The sequence below is a fragment of the Gambusia affinis genome, linkage group LG04, assembly GCF_019740435.1.
Source record: "Gambusia affinis linkage group LG04, SWU_Gaff_1.0, whole genome shotgun sequence".
Classification (NCBI taxonomy): Eukaryota; Metazoa; Chordata; class Actinopteri; order Cyprinodontiformes; family Poeciliidae; genus Gambusia; species Gambusia affinis.
The window spans coordinates 21,784,812-21,805,404 of NC_057871.1; the positions used below are offsets into that span (position 1 = coordinate 21,784,812).

General features: G+C 37.1%; 1 protein-coding gene across 1 annotated transcript; it reads right to left on the reverse strand.

Moving 5' to 3' along the window:
* Nucleotides 1-6,924: 6,924 nt before the first annotated feature.
* On the reverse strand, nucleotides 6,925-20,047 carry LOC122829311 (polymeric immunoglobulin receptor-like). Its single transcript, XM_044113754.1, has 9 exons — nucleotides 20,011-20,047; nucleotides 19,161-19,205; nucleotides 14,782-15,108; nucleotides 14,090-14,410; nucleotides 13,671-13,949; nucleotides 13,493-13,573; nucleotides 7,335-7,436; nucleotides 7,196-7,260; nucleotides 6,925-7,116 (listed from the first exon to the last, which is right to left on the reverse strand). The coding sequence occupies exons 1-9, from the start codon at nucleotides 20,045-20,047 to the stop codon at nucleotides 7,024-7,026; spliced, it is 1,350 nt and encodes a 449-aa protein (XP_043969689.1). The 3' UTR covers nucleotides 6,925-7,023.
* Nucleotides 20,048-20,593: the final 546 nt, after the last annotated feature.

Below are 20,593 nucleotides of genomic sequence, written 5' to 3' on the forward strand. Positions count from 1 at the left end.
TAATTTCCTTTGCAGTGCATTTCATCATTTTGCTTTCCGACAATCAGATTAGAGATCTTCATTTGTGGTGAGACTTTGGTTCACATGTTGAGACTCAGCAGCTTCATTGTTGCTCCTGATGCTTTGATGTGAAGGTTCACAAATCTGAAAAATAATCATTTATGATATTCAGATAAATGAGAGTTATATTACTGAGCAGACCAATTTAGCTGGATAAATGTTCATAATCTGTCAGGGCAAAATCTGAAGGATCTGGAAACAGATAAAATCAACCACTGTGCAAAGAACCAATGTAGAGGGTGATGAAAAAATTATTAACGTAGGAAAATGTCTACTCAGTGGTGGGTTGTGAGAGCCAGCAGGGCCTTGTCTGCTCACCCTAGAAAACTGAAAAGAAAATGTGTAAAATGTCTTAGTTCTCTTGAATTTTATCTATAATTTTATTTTTATTTACAAGTGAGTTGCTTATTGGTATCATTGAAGTTTCACTTTAAGATGTGCCTTTAGCGACATCTGGCGAGCTGCTCCACCTCAGGATCTGCTGCACAAATTCAGCTACGCCTTCGTCAAAAATACAGTCCAGCAGATGGCATGACTACCATAATTATCGGCCAATCAGAATTGACATACAATAAAGTGCCTCACTGGTCCTACTGTAAGTGAATAGCATTCCCTGTATTCCTATTAAAATTGCCTTTTCAAGACGATAAAAGACAATAATGAAATGGAAAACCGCACCAAACCTGGATTCACTGACACAAAGCAGTAAGAGCTTTGCAAGGCATTTTAAAGACTGTAACTATGAGCGCTACAGTGGTTAACAGCTAGCACTGAACAATACCAGTTACTGTATGGATTTTATTTACAAGTTATGGGTGAGTGTTACTTTTCTATTACATTCTCATACATAGTGTAACGATTCTGTGTTTTAGTGCTGCTGGGGTCCGTATGGTTATGTGTATTTGTTATAAGTTGCATTGTGATCCTTATTGTTATGTGTAGAGTGTTGTGGGCTTCCCTTGTCTGACAATGCTGACTCCCGCTCACATGTGCTAGGACTGTCATGTGGGGATCAGCAGTACCAGAACCGGAAGTGGAGAGAGTTCAGAGTTGGGTTAGCAGTGAAGCTATCTGTTGAGAGTACCAGTTTGTTAGAGGCGTGAGCCATGGACTCAGGAATAGCAGCTGTACTTATTCTAATGAACCCTGTTTGGCGAGACTACAGCTGTGGTGTTGGCGTCATTACAATACTTTACTTAATATTTTTTCTTTTAATTGCTCATTTGCTATATCAGCAGTTTGGACTGATGTTGAGATCAACTGGGGAACACAGAAAAGTTTTGCTAAATGGTGGATGTTCAATTATATGTGCTGCTATTTGTGTATTTTGTTAAAATATACATTGATATATTGCTTGAGATTGTTTGGCTCCATTGTTGCTTTACTTGGTGTATTTTTATTTATTTCCATATTATTGGATGTATGTGGCTTGGTGTGGTGAATAGTTTTTACACTGTCCTGCAAATGGTGTGTATTGTTCAGGTATAGTTGACGTCTCTTGAAGGCCCTGACTGAAACCCCACAGCATGCTACTGTGTGTACTGAATCCTGACAGGTTGGCAGGATTTTTGTGTTTGTTTGCATTTTCGCCAGCAATAAGATCCGGCTGTGTATCATGTGACTTGTGATGTGAATAAAGTGTTTCAATTGCAGTTTTTTCGAAATACACCTATTTTGATACAACTAAAAACCAACTTACATTAGGTCAAAACTTTTATTGAAAATTTGAAAATCATAAGGCTTTTTTTTAATTGGTGTGTTTCCAGTAAGCAAATTTATTTTATAGTTAATAAAAACTTATCCAATGTCCTCGCAAGAAAAATCTTTAAGAGTTGTAACTTTGTGGACTTACATCATTGATTCTCGGGTTCTCAGAAGTATCAGAGGTGTTCAGTACATTCTTTTGGATGTCTACAAGAACAATAAAAAACATTGTCTTTGTATTTTCTGGGTTTTTTTCTCAACTTTTAGTAACGTATGTTGATGTTCTAGGTAAATTCACCTTGTTGCTTTGATTTTCTTTTAGGAATCATCAGAAGGACAAACGGCAGGATCCACAGCAGAAACAGGACGACGCGCAGGATGTAAAATAAGGTCAGGTCTGAAAAGAAGAGAAAGGAGAATTTAATAGGCCTGGACAGAAAATTTCCCGGAAACAGACGCAGAGAATGAAAGCATGTAATAATAATTTAACCTTTGTACATGAGTGTTGTCCGACCGACCCCACACACAAATTACTTGTATCGCTTGCCTCAGCCCTTCAGAATAAGCAACACTAAATATTCAGACACTATTTATGGATTACCTGTCAACTAATGGTGCGTTCACACCAAACTCGTTTTGAGCGTCAGGCGTGTCTGGTTTACATTCATAGTCAATGTGGAGGCACATTGAGGGCTTGTCGCGGCACGACTTGAACTATTTGGAGCAATTGACGTTTCAACAGGATCTCTTAAAATTGCTGATGTACTCTGAATGTGTGAAGTGCATGAATGTGTTGATGCTTTGTGAGTGTGGATGTTTAGGAGTGCATTTAAACAGCTACGTCATTTCAGCCCATCCACTACTGATAAAACTAAATCCTACATTGAGGAGCTGAAATGACCTTCAGTTTAATAATACAGAGATTCACTTTGTGTCATAAGAGCAGCTTTGACCAGTTAGACCAGTTAGACCAGAACATATGGAGATTTGTAACAACTGGAATGAAAAGAGTGAGAAAAAACACAAGTATTAAACAAAAAGAAACAAATAGTTTACCAGGATTATGTGATGGAGGCTGTGATGTAACCTGTTCAGCAGAGCTAATTGGAGCCACAGAGCTGGTTTGATGTAGAGAGTCTGAGAGAAAAAACAAAACATAATGTGGTTAAAAACCTTAACCTAGATTTTGTGTTGTTTTTTATTATTCTGTCTCTGTGTTGGTCTCACCGACTGCCAGCTGTATCTTTATGAATGTCAGCTGAGAGTCTGAACCACAGTAGTATGTTCCTGCATCAGCTGCTTCCAGTTCAGTGATGATCACAGAGAAACAGATGGAGGAGACATTGAGCAGCTTGAACTTTGTTTGGTTCTCCATCATGTCTGTACAATTGTTGTGTTGGTCTCCTTTACAGAGGAACTTCTTGTTATCATGTTGTTGTCCTGAATTAGGACACTGCAGAGTTACTGGACGTCCCTCGATGCCACTGTATTTGTTCGTCTTTATTTCTGTCAGAGATTTTATTCATACATGAATCTATAAAAGATTTATTGATAAAAATCTGTGCATCCATTTATAAATCATGTGCTCTTTTCAATAATTCAAAAACGGGAGGAATGGTGAATTAAGGAATGTTTTGACTTCTCACCTTTGACCTCCAGCTCAACAGCAGAGAAATCATCAAATCCTGAGTTTCTCTGGACTCCACAAAGATACGACCCAGAATCCTCCAGGGTCAGACTGGAAATGGTCACTGTGAATATTGTTGACTTCCTGTCATCAGAGAGTCTGAATCGTCCATTTTGTGTGTTGCTAGAGGTGATCACTGCCTGCTGAAGACAAGTGGAGGGTCGGTTTCCTCTGCAGAGGAACTTCAGCTTGTTGACAGACTGAGAGTCGTACGGACAGCTGATGGTCACTGAACCTTCCTCAATACTTTGGGTTTTATTCACTTTGTTGCAACATCTGTCTGACATGAGGTTAAAAAAACAATGTAAAGTGAAAGAAAAACTATAAAAAATCTTCACATAAAAGAAAGTTGTTCTTGTTTGATAGAGATTTATATTTAACATTATAGACTAGTACAATTGTCTTGCATTAACTTGTGTGCATTGATGTCTAAACAGGTATTTATTTTCAACATAGAAGACGATCCAGATCTGCAAGTACTTGATAATTCAACTAGCAAAATTAGAAAATACATTTTGCTTCTAATAATAGGTAAATTTAAGACCACATTGATAAAAATGTTTATTATTAACATGGTTAGACATTGATGCTTCATTTAACTCATTTTAATTTGCTGTGAGTGAAATATAGAAACATGAACTTATTATTTACCTTCTTTTATGTGCAGTTTTACTTCAGTGTAGAGATCTGTTCCCTGTCTAGTGATTCCACACCAATATTTCCCAGCATCACGTGATTGAAGGTCAGAGATGGTCACTGTGACGACTCTGATCTTTATATTATCAGTGATGGAATATTTTCCTTTATTTTTCTGTCTTGTTGTAACGAGAACGTCACTGTAGTCACAATTATTCTTACAAAGGTATTTTTCATAGTTCTGAAATCCCTCATCATAGCGACATGTAATCTTTACATCTCTTCCCTCGTATCCAAACACTTTGATCAAACCTTCAGCACTGATCACAAAACTCAGAGCTGCTGCAGACAGAAAACAACATCAGTTTAGTTTTTATGCTTCAACATGTGAACAATAATTATTATTTACAAGTTTTGTAAAACTACTTTTTCAAATAAAAAGCACAATTAGTTTGTATGAGATAAGATGATCACATTTCAGTCACAACACAAACAGGAAGTGCTACTGAGTCTTTAAGTAAATGCTTTATAATTTAAAAACACATTTTATTTTAATGAAATAAATTTCATCATAAGATTAAAGCAAACTGCTGTAGATAATATATTATGTCTTACTGCAGATGATGATGAGTTGATGGCTCCACATCTCGTTGTTCTTCTCAACCAGAGCTAAACTGAAGTAGAAGTTATTTTAAAATGAGACCTTTAGACGAACTCAGAAGTTTTAACACCTTTTGAACGTGTCGACTTAAGTCACCAGTGTGAAATGTCTTGTTTCTCCATTGGTCAAATGAAAACTCTGCAACTGAGGCGTTCACAGGCTTTACCCACAAATACAGGAAATAGATTTTTTTCACCACAACAAATTGGGGGTGGATTATTGAGGGACACTCAGTTTCCTGGTTTTAATCTTCTGTGCAGATCTTCATGTTTGAACTTTAGATGTTCTTTTCCTTAAATATTTTCTTCAGGAACTTGATTTGTTCTCACACCAAGAAATGAACCAGCACAGTTTAGCATTGAGAAGTCTTTATTGCTTCTCTCTGTTGAATTCATAAAAACTTACTAGTTGAATTATTTTTTTTATGATTAGAGACATTAGTGATAAGAAGATGTTAATCATTACAGCATTGAACCTTCAAAAATTGAGATAATCTTTTGATAACATACTGATTTTAGTTTAGGTATAATGTTAGAAAAAAAGGTTTTTTTTTTAGCTTTTGCTATTAAAAAAGATTAACATTAATAAAAGAAGATTACATCATGTTTCAGGGAAAACCACCATGATTGGTTCTTCTTTATTCTGTTCATGTGCAGAAAACATCTGGTGGAAGAGAAGGAAGTTCACTGCATGTTAAGTAACAGCTGTAACCATGGAAACAGCACCATCTTCCTCTCTTTTACCGCCTGCTCCAGGTGGTTTATCTGCATCCTCCACTGAATGTTTCTGTTTGTTCAAAGAAAATGTTATATTAGATAGTGAGCTCCAAGTGTTTAATGTATGAAGGCCGCCCCAACATCAGACTAATCTTTAGCTCCCTCTAGTGGTTCAAGTTGAGACTCAGATTATGAAACTCCAAAATGTTAAAATTACTTTAAAGGAAAATGCTGAAATTAAAATAGGACCAAAATCTGCCATAGGTGAGAATATTTTTTGTATGTATAGATTTTTTAAACTTCTTTTTAAATTCCTTCCTGGTTTCAGAAACACAACAGAGCCAGAAGATGCAAATCGTCACACAGTGAACTGATGTCCTGTCCTTCAGTGTCCAGGCTGATATGACAGTACATGTCAATCTGACTTGTTCTGTCTGCATATAGTTTTAACACACCTTAATAACATTAGAGATAAAAACTAATAAGTATTAAATATTATTATCAGATATCTGTTACACAACGTTATGACCCGACTCTGATGACCACAACAAGAACTGAGGCCACGACAACAAGAACCATTTCAAGCCCTTCAGAGGCATTTATTATTAAAATGATTGTCTAGAGGTAGTGGGCAGCAGCCCAAGAACCGTTACACCGGCGTGTTCTCCCTTCAGCCTGGTCCTCCTCCTGGATCTCCCTCAGTCATGGACTGGTTGGCCCCCACAGGCCTCAGCCTCTGCTCCCAGGTCTGGTCAAGCGACGCCTCCACATGGGGTCCAAAACAGCAGGCTGGGGGTCGTCACACACAAAACTTCATTTAAACAATCACATAAGAATCCACACTGTTGACAAACCATTCTGCTGTAGTCCTTGTGGACAAGCATTTAATGAAAGGACCATGTTACACCACATTGGAGTAAAAAACCCTTCAAAGTATTCCCATAAACATTCAAAATTAAAAAAAACCAGATGTATAGTTTAATACTCTTTTTTTTAAATGTCTTTTTAAATATTCATCTAATACTCGGTAATTTTAAACAATTTCTTTAACTACTTTTAAAAAGGAATTTAGGTTCTTCCTCAGTTGTTCAGTCCCATTTTTTTCTTAGAATGAATGTTTAAAACTTATTTTTACATTAGAGTTTCAGTTCAGATCATGTTTGTATATTGGAGTTGGTGTACAATATATCACTGATTAAATTGTAACAACTATTTCCTTACATATGCCAAGTGTCATGCAATTAGACTTTGCATGCCAATAAGATATTTGCTTGATGCAGATTACGATGCTCAAGATTCTAAGTGTCAGTAAGAACAATTTGATTAAATGCACAGGATTGGTGAAAAGGTTGGTTTATTGCAGCTTATATATTCAATGCAATAACATTGAAATTACAGCATTTGGAAATATTGGATAGCTCAAGTTCAGATAATGTTATTTAATAAATATTAAAAACATGTCTAAATGAAAATACACCAGCATCTGGTTGCTATAGTGAGCTGTTACACTAGATGTGAGAAACACTGGTCACGTGTTTCCTAACTTCTGCTGGTCTCCTTTAAAGGATGTTGTTGTAGATATCATTGTCATGACTTAACATGTTTGGAGTGGAAGAGTTCATGTAAACAGCATCCTCTTGTAAATCGTAGATCTAAAGAAATAAAAGAAATAAGATTTTATTTGCAGGCAGAAAAATAATATTTTAGAGCTGAAGTCTTGTTTTTACTCACATCATTGGTTCTCATCTCCACATTACTGTCATCAGAGTTCAACACGTTTGAATTGACTCCATCCACTGAAAACACAAAGTAAACATGATGTGATTCTGTGGGGGATTTATGTGTTGGTGTATAATCTGTATAAATGTACCTTGCTTGATCCTTGATTTGCATTTTAAAACCAGCAAAAGGACAAATGTCAGGATCAGAAGCAGAGCGAAGACCGCAGGCAGAATGTAGAATAAATAAACGTCTGAAAACAAGGAAATGGAGAACTTAGCTGGTTCTCCAGAAACAGAACCCTCCATAGAAACAACACAGAATCACATAAATTACTTATTTTAGTCAGACCTGATAGCCATGTTCCTGTTTTCTCGTTCTATCTCCACCACATTTAGATGATTTTCTTAACTTGTTAATACATTTAAATCAATTATGGTAAATCATTATTTCAACCATTTCTAGTTCAAACCTCAGTGGCATGACTCTTTATAAAGAGACACTTTTCTGACTTTTTCATGGCAGTCTGAATGGACCTATTTTGTTTGTTTCATCTTCAAATAAAAATCCAGTCTGTGCCACTTCCATATGTGGAACTAAATCAAAAATGTATCTGATTGTTTTTGAAGGTTTGCAGTCTGAACAGTCATGTGGCTTTTTATCCAACTTTTCTGCCACTGATGTCTGATAGGCACCAGAAGAAGAAAAACTGGACTTGAACAATGGTTGAACATTATAATTATGAAAATCTGAAAAACATTTGTGCCACTGAGTCACATGACATCACAGTCCCACCACTCCTGGTTCTGACTTCAATCCAAACAGATCTATGCAGAGTTTGCAGTCAATTCACCATAAAAGGCCTTTAATGTTAGTTGTGTTTTCATTTAATAAGTTTTTCTTGTGTTCATTGTCATGATAGATACTGTCACAAGATACTTTTAAATTGATCTGTAAATGGCTGCATCTACTCTTACTTCCATGAACAGTGCACTGCTGAGTGATGTCAACGTTCTTCTATGATTGTGAGTTGCTTTTGTGTTGTAAACCGTTGGCACAGACGTCTGATTGCAGCCCGATTTAATTAGAAGTATGAACGACCACGCAAAAAAACCTAAAGATTGTATTTTTGCAAAAAAATTGAATTAAGCATCAAGATCTGTGATGTGAATGTTGTCATTTTGTCTCAAACTCAAAACTCAGAAACTTGAAAAAGTCCACAACTCAAAAGTCAGCAGCATGACTCAATCTAATGAAAGAGGAACTTGATTTCTTTCTCCATTTCAAGGAGTCCTTGAGCAAGATACATAAAGATGGTGGCATAACATTCTCTAATGCTGATGTACTCTGAATGTGTGAAGTGCATGAATGTGTTGATGCTTTGTGTTAGAATATGTTCTCATCTTAACTTGTCTTTAAGTTATTTTGTGTTATATGTTCATGCATTCTAATTTACGTTGAAAGGTACAGTTGTAAGTTCTGCATCCTGTCACTTTCTGTTTATGTGCATGTTGTACTGCTGTTGTCCACTGGGGGCAGTGAGAGCAAGTTGTGTGTAGACTGCATTGTTCTAATAAACAAAGAAGTGAAGACGTTGATAACTGGAACGTTGGCAATAAAGTGAACACAGCTATCTAACCAAAGAAGTGTGGTTCATTGTCAAACATGAGTACTGAACAAGAAAACCCAACAGGTTATGGGCCCAGGCACCGCACGGGAGGACGATGGGACAGACTAGTTTTCAACGGAGACGAAAACAACTACGATCTTTGGGAGGTAAAGTTCCTCGCTTACTTAAGAACGCTAGGCCTAAAAGACACCATCCTATCTACCGCGGACCCAGACGAAGAGAAAAACGCGGAATGTTACGCGGAACTAATCCAGGTCCTCGATGATAAGAGCCTGTCGTTGGTGATGAGAGATGCCGCCGACGATGGGAAGAAAGCTCTGCAGATACTACGCGGACATTACGCCAGCCAGGGTAAGCCCAGGATCATCGCCCTTTACACAGAGCTCACGTCCCTACTAAAGGAACCCGGCGAAACAGTGACAGATCATGTTTTACGTGCTGAAAAAGCGATAACGTCTCTGAGAAATGCAAAAGAGGTTATTAGTGACGGACTAATAATAGCAATGATTCTGAAGGGACTCCCAGAATCATACAAACCTTTTGCTATTCACACAACACAGAGCAGTGAAGATTTGACGTTCGCTCAGTTTAAGAGCAGACTTCGAAGCTATGAAGAGACAGAAAAGTTTGTAAGCAGCAAGTCAGATAATGTAATGAAAGTGGACATGACAACAAAAACTGCTACAACTGTGGACAGCGGGGCACATGGCGAGAGACCGCCGCCAAAAGACCAACGTAAAATGGTGCAGCTACCACAGAAGCACAACCCACAGTGAGAGACATGCAGAAGAAGATCGAAACGAAAAGATGATGCCAAGCAGACTTCAGACATGCAGGACAACCATGAGGAGGACCAGACCATGGTATTCAAAGTCAGCCGGAATCTTCTGTCTGACAACATCAGACTTAATGGAATAATGGTGGACTGTGGAGCCACATCACACATTATCACTGATGAAGAGCTGTTCACAAGAATTGACAAGACTTTTGATCCAAGTAGACATTACATGGAACTGGCAGATGGAAAGAAGATGAACAATGTTGCACTGAAGCGTGGTGATGCACAGATTGAACTGTTGAACTCAAAGGGGAGGTATGTTAAAGTTACTCTGAAAAATGCTTTATTCATCCCATCCTACCCACAGAGCATATTTTCTGTGATATCAGCTACAGCCAATGGAGCCAGTGTAACATTCACAGATGGGCAGAATGAGCTGCTGAGTAAAGATGGTACTGTGTTCCCTATTGAGGCTCATGAGAAACTGTATGACCTCAGGATGAAAAGCATTAATGAAGGATGCATTGAGAAAAACGTAAATGATATGATGAGCAGAGATAAAGTGAAGCTAGCTTGTGATCTGAAAACATGGCATGAAATATTAGGACATTGTAACATGGCTGATGTTATGAAATTACAAAATGTGGTAGAGGGAATGAAAGTTACTGACAACAGTAAAATGGAGTGTAACATCTGTACAGAAGGGAAATTTATCAACAGCAGAAACAAAGAGTCAGATGTTAAAACGAGCAAGCCACTAGGTTGGTTCATACTGACCTATCAGGACCTATTGACCCTACAGGCTTAGAAGGACACAGATATGCGATTTCCTTTACTGATGACTTCTCAGGATCTATTGCAGTCTATTTTCTGAAAAACAAAAGTGATGTGACTAAGGCAACAAAGCAGTTTCTGGCAGACTGCACCCTATGGTAATGTTAAGTGTCTTAGGTCAGACAATGGTACCGAGTACATGTAATGATTTTCAAACACTACTCAGAGATAAAGGCATTAGACATGAAGCGTCACCATACTCCCCACACCAAAGCGGAAAAGCAGAGAGACGGTGGAGAACGCTTTTTGAAATGGGAAGGTGTATGTTATCAGAAAAGGGCTTACCTAAAGAACTGTGGCCATATGCTGTTCAGTGTGCTGCCCACATTCGCAACAGATGTTATAATAACAGAACCAAAAACACCCCATATTTCTTGATGACAGGAAGAAAGACCAATATTTAAAACATGTGTGTATTTGGATCAGAGTGTTATTCTTAACAACACCACAAGAAATTAGACTCAAGAGGGAAAAGGGACTGTTTTAGGGTACAGCAAGAACAGCTTATTATTTGGTGTGTACCACCACAGGCGAGAAAAGTTTCAGACACAGGCTAGTAAGGTTCATCAAAGAAAATGGTGTTGACCAACAGACACAGACAGATATTTGGGATGAAGGGATCCAGGATCATAGATACACGATGCAGGCAAACAGACATGATGTAACACCCTTAACCCAGGATGTTACCCCAAGTGACAAAGAGGAACTTACTCTTCAAGGAACTCAAAATGCAGAATTTTCAGATGATCTCACTGGGAGTGAAATTGATGGTGATCAAACTCAAACGAAGCAAGGAGATCGTTATCCAAAAGAAGAGAAAAGACCCCAAAATACCTTGAAGATTACCAATTAGATCCTAAGACTAAAGATGCAACACAAATAACTGTTGATCACTGTTACAGGGCTGTGCTTGGTATCCCTCAAACATTCAGTGAGGCTCAGAAGTCACCACAGGCAGACAGATGGAGACAGGCAATGAGGGACGAAATTGACTCTCTTAAAGAAACCGAAACATTTGAACTGAGCGTTCTACCAGAGGTAGGAACACAGTTGGAGGAAGTGGGTATATACACTCAAAGAAAAGGAAGGAAAGAGATTTTCAAAGCTAGGTATGTAGCAAAAGGCTACAGCCAAACAGAAGGTATAGACTACCATGAAACCATTGCTCCAACAGCTAACATAACATCAGTGCGAGCATTAATGCAGATAGCAGTTCAGAAAAACCTTAAAGTACATCAGATGGATGTCAAAACAGCTTATTTGCATGCCCCAATTGTGAAGAAATTTACTTGGAACAGCCCGAGGGGTTTGAACAACAAACAAAAACAGGACAGAAATATGTGTATAAATTAAAGAAATCTCTGTATGGATTAAAACAATCTGGAAGAAATTGGTACAAACTCCTGAATGATCATCTTGAACAAAACAACTTTGAAAGGAACCTAGTTGATCATTGTGTGTATAGAAAACAAACAGAAAATGACACGGTTATTGTGCTCATTTGGGTGGATGACTTGATCATTGCTGCTAACAGCATTGATGTTTTGGACAGTTTCAAAGAAACAATGAAATCAAAGTTCAACATGAAGGACTTAGACAAAATATCAAATTTTTTAGGCATTCATTTTGAACAAAAAGAAGATGAAATAAAAATGAGCCAAAAGAAGTACATCCTAAAAATGTTGGAAAAATATGGAATGTTGGACTGCAAACCAAGATCCACCCCATGCGAACTAAAACTTGATCACAAAGAAAATCGTGACTGCGATGAAACAAAAATAATGAATCCTACAGACTATTGTGAGATAGTAGGTAGTCTGATTTATGCCATGACCTGCACCAGACCAGACATCAGTTGGATAGTGAGCAAACTTTCCCAGACTTTAGCTAAACCTATGACAGAGGATTTAGTGAATGCTAAACATGTTTTGAGGTATCTGAAAGGTACTTGTGACTATGAACTAAGTTTCAAGAAAAACAATGAAGACTTGAACCTCATAGCCTACAGTGACTCTGACTGGGCATCCTCAGTAGAGGACAGACGCAGCACCACAGGTTATTGTTTTAGTTTAACGTCACAAGGTCCAGCCATTTCCTGGAAATCCAAGAAACAACCAACTGTGGCTCTTTCCACCTGTGAGGCTGAATACATTGGGTTAACAGCTGCTACACAAGAAAGTCTACATTTAAGTCAACTCTTAAATGGTATTGATAGCAAAAAGTACAGCTAGCCTGGCAGCTTCATGGTGATAACCAAGGGGCCATTGCATTGTGTAAGAACCCTGTGAACAGACAGAGATCCAAACACATTGATGTGAACTATCATTTTATCATGATGCATTGAGAGAAGGGAAAATAAATGTGGTGTACTACCCATCTGAAAATATGGTTGCTGATATCTTAACCAAACCTGCACCAAAAGCAAAATTCCTGAAATTCAAAGGATGGTTTTTTGGACATTAAGTATTTGAAGGTAAAGAAGATGAGAACAAGGGAGGGTGTTAGAATATGTTCTCATCTTAACTTGTCTTTAAGTTATTTTGTGTTATATGTTCATGCATTCTAATTTACGTTGAAAGGTACAGTTGTAAGTTCTGCATCCTGTCACTTTCTGTTTATGTGCATGTTGTACTGCTGTCCACTGGGGCAGTGAGAGCAGGTTCGTGTGTGTAGGCTGCATTGTTCTAATAAACAAAGAAGTGAAGACGTTGATAACTGGAACGTTGGCAATAAAGTGAACACAGCTATCTAACCAAAGAAGTGTGGTTCATTGTCAAACATGAGTACTGAACAAGAAAACCCAACACTTTGTGAGTGTGGATGTTTAGGAGTGCATTTAAACAGCTACGTCATTTCAGTCCATCCACTACTGATAAAACTAAATCCTACATTGAGGAGCTGAAATGACCTTCAGTTTAATAATACAGAGATTCACTTTGTGTCATAAGAGCAGCTTTGACCAGTTAGACCAGTTAGACCAGAACTTATGGAGATTTGGAACAACTGGAATGAAAAGAGTGAGAAAAAACACAATTATTAAACAGCAAGAAACAAACAAATAGTTTACCAGATTTATGTGATGGAGGCTGTGATGTAACCTGTTCAGCAGAGCTAATTGGAGCCACAGAGCTGGTTTGATGTAGAGAGTCTGAGAGAAAATACAAAACATAATGTGGTTAAGAACCTTAACCTAGATTTTGTGTTGTTTTTTATTATTATTCTGTCTCTCTCTGTGTTGGTCTCACCGACTGCCAGCTGTATCTTTATGAATGTCAGCTGAGAGTCTGAACCACAGTAGTATGTTCCTGCATCAGCTGCTTCCAGTTCAGTGATGATCACAGAGAAACAGATGGAGGAGACATTGAGCAGCTTGAACTTTGTTTGGTTCTCCATCATGTCTGTACAGTTGTTGTGTTGGTCTCCTTTACAGAGGAACTTCTTGTTATCATGTTGTTGTCCTGAATTAGGACACTGCAGAGTTACTGGACGTCCCTCGATGCCACTGATGTTGTACAACTTTAATTCTGTCAGAGATTTTATTCATACATGAATCTATGAAAGATTTATTGATAAAAATCTGTGCATCCGTTTATAAATCATGTGCTCTTTTCAATAATTCAAAAACGGGAGGAATGGTGAATTAAGGAATGTTTTGACTTCTCACCTTTGACCTCCAGCTCAACAGCAGAGAAATCATCAAATCCTGAGTTTCTCTGGACTCCACAAAGATACGACCCAGAATCCTCCAGGGTCAGACTGGAAATGGTCACTGTGAATATTGTTGACTTCCTGTCATCAGAGAGTCTGAATCGTCCATTTTGTGTGTTGCTAGAGGTGATCACTGCCTGCTGAAGACAAGTGGAGGGTCGGTTTCCTCTGCAGAGGAACTTCAGCTTGTTGACAGACTGAGAGTCGTACGGACAGCTGATGGTCACTGAACCTTCCTCAATACTTTGGATTTTATTCACTTTGTTGCAACATCTGTCTGACATGAGGTTAAAAAACAATGTAAAGTGAAAGAAAAACTAGAAAAAATCTTCACATAAAAGAAAGTTGTTCTTGTTTGATAGAGATTTATATTTAACATTATAGACTAGTACAATTGTCTTGCATTAACTTGTGTGCATTGATGTCTAAACAGGTATTTATTTTCAACATAGAAGACGATCCAGATCTGCAAGTACTTGATAATTCAACTAGCAAAATTAGAAAATACATTTTGCTTCTAATAATAGGTAAATTTAAGACCACATTGATTAAAAGTGTTTATTATTAACATGGTTAGACATTGATGCTTCATTTAACTCATTTTAATTTGCTGTGAGTGAAATATAGAAACGTGAACTTATTATTTACCTTCTTTTATGTGCAGTTTTACTTCAGTGTAGAGATCTGTTCCCTGTCTAGTGATTCCACACCAATATTTCCCAGCATCATGTGATTGAAGGTCAGAGATGGTCACTGTGACGACTCTGATCTTTATATTATCAGTGATGGAATATTTTCCTTTATTTTTCTGTCTTGTTGTAATGAGAACGTCACTGTAGTCACAATTATTCTTACAAAGGTATTTTTCATAGGTCTGATATCCCTCATCATAGTGACATGTAATCTTTACATCTCTTCTCTTGTATCCAAACACTTTGATCAAACCTTCAGCACTGATCACAAAACTCAGAGCTGCTGCAGACAGAAAACAACATCAGTTTAGTTTTTATGCTTCCACATGTGAACAATAATTATTATTTTTTACAAGTTTTGTAAAACAACTTTTTGAAATTAAAAGCACAATTAGTTTGTATGAGATAAGACGATCACATTTCAGTCACAACACAAACAGGAAGTGCTACTGAGTCTTTAAGTAAATGCTTTATAATTTAAAAACACATTTTATTTTAATGAAATAAATTTCATCATAAGATTAAAGCAAACTGCTGTAGATAATATATTATGTCTTACTGCAGATGATGATGAGTTGACGGCTCCACATCTCGTTGTTCTTCTCAACCAGAGCTAAACTGAAGTAGAAGTTATTTTAAAATGAGACATTTAGAGGAACTCAGAAGTTTTAACACCTTTTGAACGTGTCGACTTAAGTCATCAATGTGAAATGTCTTGTTTCTCCATTGGTCAAATGATAACTCTGCAACTGAGGCGTTCACAGGTTTTACTCACAAATACAAGAAATAGATTTTTTTCACCACCACAAATTGGGTGTGGAGTTTTGAGAGACACTCAGTTTCCTGGTTTTAATCTTCTGTGCAGATCTTCATGTTTGAACTTTAGATGTTCTTTTCCTTAAATATTTTCTTCAGGAACTTGATTTGTTCTCACACCAAGAAATGAACCAGCACAGTTTAGCATTGAGAAGTCTTTATTGCTTCTCTCTGTTGAATTCATAAAAACTTACTAGTTGAATTATTATTATTTTTTTTTATGATTAGAGACATTAGTGATAAGAAGATGTTAATCATTACAGCATTGAAACTTCAAAAATTGAGATAACCTTTTGATAACATACTGATTTTAGTTTAGGTATAATGTTAGAAAAAAAAGGTTTTTTTTTTAGCTTTTGCTATTAAAAAAGATGAACATTAATAAAACAAGATTACATCATGTTTCAGGGAAAACCACCATGATTGGTTCTTCTTTATTCTGTTCATGTGCAGAAAACATCTGGTGGAAGAGAAGGAAGTTCACTCCATGTTAAGTAACAGCTGTAACCATGGAAACAGCACCATCTTCCTCTCTTTTACCACCTGCTCCAGGTAGTTTATCTGCATCCTCCACTGAATGTTTCTGTTTGTTCAAAGAAAATGCTATATTAGATAGTGAGCTCCAAGTGTTTAATATATGTGTTGGGAACCGGCGTTTTGGTTCCTGTTTGTTCGGTTCTCCTTGTTTGTTAACGGTTCCTCATTTCATCCACCAGAGGGCGTTACAGGCTGCACTAAGGCCCATGGTTCAGCGCACCTGTTGTTCATCTTTTAATCATCCTGAAGCTTGAGAGGAGCGGACTGCCTGCACGTCAGCGCCTGAGTATTTGCCAATGATGGTACCTCTAGCTTCTCTGTGTTGACTGTCTGTGATTTTGTTCTCTGAGAGATACCTAGTAGTGATAACCAAATGAAGCCTCATGAACCAATGAAGCTTCCCGGCCCATTGCTTTGCCCAAAAGTTCATTACTTGATATTTCATTCATTTCTCACTAGTGACATCTGCTGTTGAAACTGTGGACTTGACACGCAGAGAGACATGTTTAAAAACAATTAGTAAACGCAATATTGTCACAAAGTTTTTATCAAACTCACATTTAGTAACAGGAGAGTCAATTAAATCCTATTTAACTAACCATTTTTAGTTATTAAAATAATTTGTAGCCAATTGTGACTGTTAGTGGCTGTTTTCTTCTGTCATTGATTTAACAATAGACATTTGTTTTAGTGTTCTCAGAGTGCAGTGCTTGTTGGGGCAAGTAGTTTTCTTTGAGCTTTGATTTGCCTCATGAAAATGTAAAATTCTTCAAAAGGTATTTTTCCTGGATTTCTATTGACTCTCTGATCTGATTCCTTATATTTTTACTCATAAGCCAGAATTTTACTTTTCCAACAGCTTTAAGTCTATTTCTGCTGTGCAAGATTGATATATTTTGCACAACAAAGACATAGAGGAAATTTCAAGAAGGTGAGAATTTTGGAGGTGAAATGTTTAATTATTGTTATTTAATATCTTGTGAGTGAATCATCTCACGTATTTCCTGATGTCAGATGTTTTCTTCTTGCTGGCTCCTTTTCAATAAAGTTTATTTGTGTAGCACTTTTCAGCAGCAATGCAGTGTCAAAATGTTTTACATAATAAAAACACATAAATATTAAGTCACAAAATGTATCATAATTAACCATTGAGAAAACTGGTAACAAACATTACTTTTTAATGAGCGCCATCATAAAAATCATTAATACATATGATACACATATAAAAGGTTCCGCATTAATTAAAAGTGTTTATTATTAACATGGTTAGACATTGATGCTTCATTTAACTCATTTTAATTTGCTGCGAATGAAATATAGAAACACGAACTTATTATTTACCTTGTTTTATGTGCAGTTTTACTTCACTGTAGGGATCTTTTCCCCACACTGTGATTCCACACCAATATTTCCCAGCATCACGTGATTGAAGGTCAGAGATGGTCACTGTGACGACTGATCTTTATATTATCAGTAATTGAATATTTTTCTTTAGTTTTCTTTGTTGTTGTAACAAGAACGTCTCTGGAGCCACAGTCATTATTACAAAGGTATTTTTCACTGTTCTTATATATCTGACCATAGTGACATGTAATCTTTACATCTCTTCTCTTGTATCCAAACACTTCAATCAAACCTTCAGCACTGATCACAAAACTCAGAGCTGCTGCAGACAGAAAACAACATCAGTTTAGTTTTTATGCTTCAACATGTGAACAATAATTATTATTTTTACAAGTTTTGTAAAACTAATTTTCCAAATAAAAAGTACAATTAGTTTGTATGAGATAAGAAATACGTTGACATTTCAGTCACAACACAAACAGGAAGTGCTACTGAGTCTTTTACCCTCCTGTTATATTGCGGGTCAAATTGACCCATTTCAAAGTTTAAATTTTTTTTAAATAGTTGGAAGTTTTTTTTTGCATAACACTTTTTCTATTTGTGTTAATAGGTGCACTCTATGTATAAATTGAAAATGTATTCATTTTACACATTTGCACCACACTGCGTCTGCTTGTTACATAGATACTGCAGTCAAGTTAAAGTTAAAGTGCAAAAAAAATTTTTTTTAAATGTCCAATTCTATATGTTTCCTTGCAGCAATGGCCCATGTTTCACCACACACACACATACATGCACGCAAAGACACACAAGCCCACTTTCTCACTATTCTCTTTACTTCAGTAGGAAACTGTGAGAAAGCAGGTGTTCATACAACTTTTGACAGGAATCTTTTCTTTTCTTGTGGACAAACTCCACCTTCACTGAGTGACACTCAGTGGAAATGGAGGAAAACATAAAATACTCTCTGCACAACTCATTTATCTGGATTTTAATCAGCGGGTCAATTTGATCCAGAACAGTTTGTGAGTCTCAAGTTCAATTTTAAAGATCAACCTTTGAAAAACATGTGTAATATCCATCTATTACAGGTCCCGAGTATCAGAACTACTGTAATAGTATTGATGCAATATAGAGGGAAAACAGAGAGGAGTCAGCAGTGAAACGTAGCGCTGTCTTTAGCTTCCAGATTGCTTTTTCATTTTATTTGTGAACACACAAAACCTTTATAATATACAAAAGCAAATTACTCCACATTACAACAGGTCCAGCTTCATGAAATGCAAAAAAAATCATTTAAAAATCAACCTGAATGTCGACGAGAACCGGGGCATATACATCAAAGAGAAGAAATCAACCGCCGCAAAACCAGAGTGTAATTCTACCATATTCCTTCTTTTCCTTTTTTTTTTTTTAAAAAAAAGAACTAAATCAAACTTCTAAAATATAGAGACGTTATAATATAACGGTCCTAAAAAGAGACGTTATATTTCAACGGTCCCAAATGAAGAAGCCGAAACATAACGGTCCCCAGAGCGAGAGAGCACAACAGCAACACCACCCCCGCCCGAAAACACCAACAACAAAGCGCATAGAAACCGCGGATTAGCGACACATCACGTCAGGCAACACACAAACATCCCACAAAGTCGTCCCGGTGGGCCTTCTTCACTATATACTGACCTAGAGGGAAAACAGAGAGGAGTCAGCAGTGAAGCGTAGCGCTGTCTTTAGCTTCCAGATTGCTTTTGGGGCAGAGCGGAAGTCCATCCCAAAACCAATCTGGAAGCAACGCCCCGCCCCCAAACGAAGGTTCCGCCTCACCGCTACCACTCCCGTCCCCACCTCAGGAAAGCATTAAAACTGTAAACAAAAATGCAATTTGTTATATTTCTTTTAGAACATAGAATAAATTCTATCTGAAACTTATTTACAAAATAATTTAAAAAAACCCTAAAGATTGTGGTGGGATTTTTAGGTGCACCACACGTCCATCCACTTTCTTACACCCTTCGTCCCTGAAGGGTCGGAGAGTTGCTGGTGTTTATCTCCAGCTGCGTTGCGGGCGAGAGGCGGGGTTCACCCTGGACAGGTCGTCAGTCTGTCGCAGAATGTGTAATATAATTTTTCTTTACAAAAGTTCAATTTAAAGGAAATTGTTTTTTTGTGTCAAAATTTTTTGCAGTGGACATAAAAAATGTAAATTCCATTTTTTATGTCCAAATAAGAAAATGATTAAATTGTCATCATTGATCCTTAATTTCTAAGAAATAATAAAACATCATTGCACAAATATTGATTGATTAAACATCCCCGGGTCAAATTGACCCACGAACATTATTGCTGTACCTCAGAAACAAACATAACAGGAGGGTAAAGTAAATGTTTTATACTTTAAAAATATATTTCAATGTAATTGAATACATTTCATCATAAGGTTGAAGCAAACTGTAGATATTTCTGTTGTAGATCAAATAATATATCTTACCGCAGACGGTCATCAGCAGGTGTCGATGGCGTCGCATCGTTTTGTTCATCAAGACAAGAGCTACTCTGGAGCAAAAGTTAATCTAAAAAAACATTTAGCGGAAACAACAGAGCTATTCAGGACGCTAACACTCAGTAGGAGCTCAGTTTGCACGCAGTTGTGAAACCTCTTACCTGCATTGCTCAAATGGTCACTCTGCAACTGTGATGCTCACAAAATATTGGAAATAGAAGCTTATCACTGTGAGAGAGCGGGACGTGGAGAATCGCACAAAACTTTCTGATTTTAATTTTAGCTGGACAGAACTTCATGCAATACGTCACGTTTGGACTGGAGATGCTTTTTTATCTGAAAATGTGCAAATGTAGGTGTGCATGTGGTTACTTTGTGTGTGCATGTGGTTACTTTGTGTCTTGTCTTTGCACTGGCCTAGACTGGTGCTCACTGCCTCGTATCTTATATCTGAAGAAAGAAAACATTTACAGAACTAACTGCTAAAATGAAATCATTTCACTGTTTCTTCAGTTTTGTGCACTTGGTGAATTACTAAAAAAATTAGATTATTTTGAGAGATCAAAGACTT